A 5,504-nucleotide genomic window follows, 5' to 3' on the forward strand; every position below is an offset into this window, starting at 1 on the left:
AAATAAGACTGTGATCACATCTACTTGCAATAATACCAAAAAATAAAAAATCAATTCTCTAGTATCCTATAAGGGAGGTACATAGCCAATGGTATTCATAAGTACTTGGTGTGGGTATTCGGAAGAGCATCACCATGTGGCACTTATCGACGGACTCAATACATTCGTGGGAGGGCAAGCGAGCTCCTCTAGAATCATGACTCCTCCTATGCAAGCACAATCATGAACAATATAATCAAAATAACCAAAACACATCCTACGAGGTTCGTTGACACGCTCAGCTATGTCTATTCTCCATATAGTAAATAAGGCTCTAATGATCCTGGCAACTCCTCACAATAACCCAAGTTGGGAGCACGGCATGAGGCCCCGAGTACCTCGTTGGGGACCTCAAGAGGTACTTGGCTTGGAGGCTAGAGCAAGGGAATTGTCAAGACTTGCCTCCATGAGGCAAGTTTCAACTTGACCGACCAGATAAGGAGGCCAGGGGCGTTGCCTTTATGGATTCATAGAACAAGCTCGACAAAAATTAGTTTGATTCACGATCAAAACATCTACACAATCATAAAATCACAAATAGATATACATAGAGGTTGAGGAGAATACAAGAGAGACCATTAGAGAAAGGCGCGCGAGAGAGAAATTGATTTCTCATTAAGCCATTGATTAGACGAGAGAGTAGTTGTTGTTGGGGTCAAAAGGCTTGAAAATGATTTCCGCTCCATTTTCCACCACTAATGGGCCATTTTCGACTTCCTTGGCAGAATGATTTTTGCCTGATTTATTTTTCTGTCCTACCAAACATGGGAAAATGTCTTTTTTGTGGAAAAATGTTTTCCGATCAAAACAAACGAAGCGTTGACAAATACGATTAGGTAACGTTGGGGACTAAATGTAGACATTGCATAGATTCGGGACAAAATTAGGATAAAATCGATACATTGAGGATCAAAAAGGTAAATAAGCCTAGACAAGTTCGTAAAGAATCGGGGGTGGTGGAGTAAAACGAAGTTACTCCAGGAGTGAGAATTTCTCAAGAGAGGAGAGAGAGACGTTCGGCGGTTCGATCGATCTAGGGTTAGATTTCTTCCATCTGGTTCACAGGTGCGTCGTTTGTTGGATTTCGTTTCGTTTGTTTAATTACATATATACGTATGATTGTTATCGCGCCATCACATCTTTGGTAGAATTAGGGTTCCTCTTTTCTATTTGTTTACATATATGTAGGCCTGTCAATGGGCTGGATCCGACAGATCCGGATCCGATAAGACTAAATCCGATCCGAATCCGATAAGATTCGAATCCGATAGTGGTAATCCGGATCTGAAAACTTCGGATCCGATCCGAAAATCCGAATCCGATCCGAAAACCTTTTTTACTTCAAAAATTTTAGCAAAAAAAAAAATTTTTTTTTTTTCAAAAAAAAAAAATTTCCGAAAAAAATTTTAAAAAATTTTAAATAAAAAAGTAAAAATAAAAATACAACTTCTTAAACATTTTTTTTTTCAAAATAAAAAATTTACTGTTTTTAAAAAAAATTAAAAAATTAAAAAAAATAAAGTTCGGATTCGGATTGATAACAGATTTAATCCGATCCGATCCGATCCGTATTTGAATTACCGGATTCGGATTATCGGATCGACATTATCGAATTCGGATCCGGATCGGATTTTTCGGATCGAATCCGGTCCATTGACAGGCCTACATATATGCTCCGCCTGAGACATAAGAGGTTTGATTGCTTGCTTTCTTACTTGCAGCCAAAGTTGAAGATGATGCGCAACCTATCCTCTTGGGTAGAATTAGGGTTCCTCTTTTCTATTTGTTTACATATATTTTGCCCCTGAGACATAAGAGGTTTGATTGCTTGCTTTCTTGCTTGCAGTCAAAGTTGAAGACTTTGCGCAACCTATCCACACTTGGGAAACGCGGTAGTTGACTGTTTGTATTATTAGCAGTGGACTGATTGATCTTCTTTCTTTTTTTTCATGAATGTTGTTTGAACAAATAATTATTCGAAATTCCTCTCTTGCAGGTCAAGTGACGCCATGGCAGAGACAAAAAAGTTATTTCGGTGATTCATTGAACCGTTTGTATTAGCAATATAGATTGAGCATTAAGCCTGTCATGGCTTTTATTCGTAATTATATAATTATTATAATCATTTGTTAATTCTCTTTTTCAGCTGATAAGCCTCTATTAAAACATGGCCTATGTACAACTGGTGTTTTCGCTACTTTGTATTGGGTTTTCCTTCCGTAAGTGTTTGTTGTTTTCTCCCATTCTGAACTTTTTACCTGTAATGTAACTTGGAAAATTGACACAAAGTAGAAATGTAATTGCAGTTGATATATCCCCTTTAAAATCCTACTATCTTTTGGCACATGCTATACAAGACTGAGAGGACTCTCCCCAGCCTGAAACCCACTAGGGGGAGGGTAGAATATTTCAAAAAGGGAGAGAGGGATAATGGCCATAATTCCTTACAGACCCATAAGAAAAAAGATCATAAATTAGATGTCTTTTGGTTCAGTGTTTCTTGACCCCTTTGTTATTTGCCTTCTGATTGAGGGTTTTGTACACAGCTCCGTGGGGAAACTGTATGATTGGGAGGCGTCAACTCTGACAAAGTCGTTGAAAGATGCTGAAGCAGAGCTAGAGCAGCTACAAAAAGGAAAGGAAAAAGGTCTGAGGGAAGGGGAAGAACAGGTCTGAGACCCTGCTCTGTGCAGTGTATGTTTTCCCCTCCTCCCTTACTGCTGTTTTGATCACGTGCTCCACTCATGGCAATGCATCTTAAGAAGTCTATCATAATCGTTGATCTTCTGCTTGATCTTGTTATCCAATTATTTTTTCTTTTGCTAGAATAGTTTTTCATTCCTTCCTCCTCACTTGTTGAATCTCGTTATCAGTGTTGGTTATTTCTGTTGGTGACCTATTTCATAGTTGATTCAACCAATGTGTGAGGTTTGCTCTTTACTTGCTCACGTACGTGCTAACCACATTACCCAAGTGATTTTACTGTCGACCTTTTTCACTATTTACTTTGAATCCTCTATCATATCTGTTTCTTTTCCTTTTGATTGTATTACTTTGTTTCTATTTGTTATTCTCGGCTGCCTCCATCCTCGGCTGATCAACTTCCTCGCAATGCCTCATTTTACATATCGGAGGCTTTTATCATGGCTGCTTATTTCCATTTTCAAGATTTACTCTCGGGTGTTGTTTTGGTCGTCACCGCTGTTTCGTTGGTAAAAAACGCAGTCTACTAACCTTCAAGGTTGTGGATTCTACCTTGAGGACAAACACCTTGTGCAATTGATGTTGGATGTTAGTCTTGTAAATTTACCCCTCTTGGCTATCTATTGTCAGACACTGACTGTGCGGTGCTCCCCACCTCTTTTACCGGTTTTGAGGCAACTTGTTTTTAAGCTTCGTGGCTGCTGCCTCCAATTATATTGTCGACAGTATATGTACGCAAGAGTTGGGGCGTTTTAAGCCTCGCCGTCTCAATCCTACCGAAGTCAGCAGGATCTGACTTATTTGTTTTTAAAGTTATTCTTACGCATCTTAAGTCCATTGAATTTCACCCTCTTTGGCTTGGTGCAATTTTTGTGTTGTGCTTAAATGTCTCAGTGAGAGGTCCCTTGAGAATTTCTTAACAGACTTGTAAAAAAAAAAAAAATTCTCAACAACAGAGTTTTCTATGTGCTTATTGAGGGCATGTTCGGTGGGCGGTGCATGGTAAGGAGGGCCCCCTTCTCCCAAATAGAGATAATTTCTAGTATTATGATCCTGATTGCATGAAGAATCTCTTTGATGACCCGTAGAGTTTTAAGGGTGTTAAGTAATATTACGACCTCTTTTGCTTAGTTCAGAGTGTATCATTGTCAATTGATGCATAGAAAATTGTTTCAAGCTATGATACCTTGAATCGGGTACAAATGTTGTGTACGGGTAGGTTTCTAAGTATTGGTTCCATCTAGTTCTCATGTCACGAAAACTATATCAGTGCCGATTAATATTCAAAAAATTATTTTGAGCTATCTTACATGGACGCGGGTACGTATGTTGGGTGGGGGTAGGTGTTTTTATTTTCTTGGATAGTGCATGCGTAGGTTTGTAATTATTGGACATCTAGTTCTCATTAGACATATGCTGGAATGTTGAATATCCTTGGTATGTAGGAGTAGCTTATTTAGCTTTAATGGTGTTTCCTAGTTGTCTTAGATCTTTTCATCCATATTATAGGAATTCTATGCAGATCTCGTGAGAAATTTGAGTTAGAAAATATCTGGCTAAATTTTGTCCAACTAAATGTTCAACATGATTCCCTTATTATTGTCTGAGTGTTTGGTGTCCCGCACAGGTACATTAGACATCGTGGAAGATCTATGTAACACAGGTTTTGAGAATGGGAGGGACTTACTGAAAACACTTGAGGAAAGTAAGCACGAAGTACTTCAAGCCCCTCGATACAAAAATCACCCGTTCCACTTAAACAGTTCCTGTTTTGAGGATAGACATTTTGGGGAGCCGTGCTATTTGTTCTTTTCTTGTTTGATCACTTGCTATTGCATTTATCTGCAAATACATGGATTAATCGATGTGGAGTTTATGTTGATCCTATGCCTTTGTTTAACTTCCTCGTTTCCTCCTTTTCAGGCAAAGGAACTGTCTACTGTTTCCTGAGTGGCACTTCTGGTTCTACGAATGGATACTAGAACAGTATTTTAATCTCTTGTAAGGACTTGTAGTTGATCACTCAGTGTGTTCTAGGCAATGTTATTAATACCGTTCCGTACCGGCCGGTACGTACCGTTTTTGACAAAATCCGGTACCATACTCCTCTAATTCCGTTCCGGCTCAAATACCAGTCGGTACTGGACATACCGGTCAGTACCGGATGGTACCGGACTACTTTTAAATTTATTTTTTTCTTCAAGTACCAGACAATACCGGACGGTACCGGGCAAATACCGGACAAATACCGGATTTTTAATTTTTAATTTATTTTAAAAAAGTGTATATTATACTATAAATTCTTTTAAGTATGAAAATAATACTAATAGTGATCAATCCGAAACGGTACCCGGTATTTGACCGGTACCGGTACGTACCGTACCAGTAGAAAAACCGGTACCCTGACCGGTACGGTATTCAGAACATTGGTTCTAGGGTGTCTTTTTTTTTTTTAGAGTAATATGTACTGTTTGGCAACTCAGTAAAAAATTGTGGTTTTGTCCTTCCCGAGTGCTGGTGGTATAAATCTAGCAAGCTGTTTATGTTTGTCGGATGTGTGACTTGGAAAAGTTTTAAGTAGTCCTTAAGAAGGAAAGGTTATTGAAGGAACCAACCCCACCCCCACCATATGCCTTGGCAGAATCTGGGGTTGTTTTCGGGAAGCAGTCATGACTGCATGTAATTTGTTTCTGACTTTCTGCTTCAAAACCTTGAATTGTTTCTCAAAAAATAGAAAAAGATGAAGATGTTTTGAATTTCAA

General features: G+C 38.8%; 1 protein-coding gene across 6 annotated transcripts; it reads left to right on the top strand.

Moving 5' to 3' along the window:
* The first annotated feature begins 978 nt into the window (after positions 1–978).
* Positions 979–5,242, top strand: LOC131304582 (uncharacterized). 6 transcript variants are annotated; one of them, XM_058331863.1, is made up of 8 exons: positions 979–1,104; positions 1,761–1,796; positions 1,886–1,931; positions 2,036–2,074; positions 2,186–2,258; positions 2,586–2,709; positions 4,666–4,779; positions 5,179–5,242. In XM_058331863.1, exons 2-7 carry the CDS (start codon positions 1,773–1,775, stop codon positions 4,690–4,692), a joined length of 333 nt encoding a protein of 110 aa, XP_058187846.1. In that variant the 5' UTR covers positions 979–1,104; positions 1,761–1,772; the 3' UTR covers positions 4,693–4,779; positions 5,179–5,242. The 6 variants fall into 6 exon arrangements, with proteins under 6 accessions (XP_058187846.1, XP_058187841.1, XP_058187845.1 ...); XM_058331858.1 differs by lacking the exon at positions 979–1,104 and adding an exon at positions 1,110–1,211 and having other exon boundaries at positions 1,700–1,796; XM_058331862.1 differs by lacking the exons at positions 979–1,104; positions 5,179–5,242 and adding exons at positions 1,110–1,211; positions 4,370–4,447 and having other exon boundaries at positions 1,700–1,796; positions 2,586–2,733; positions 4,666–4,780.
* The last annotated feature ends 262 nt before the right edge of the window (positions 5,243–5,504 follow it).

Source organism: Rhododendron vialii, chromosome 10a, assembly GCF_030253575.1.
Source record: "Rhododendron vialii isolate Sample 1 chromosome 10a, ASM3025357v1".
Lineage (NCBI taxonomy): Eukaryota > Viridiplantae > Streptophyta > Magnoliopsida > Ericales > Ericaceae > Rhododendron > Rhododendron vialii.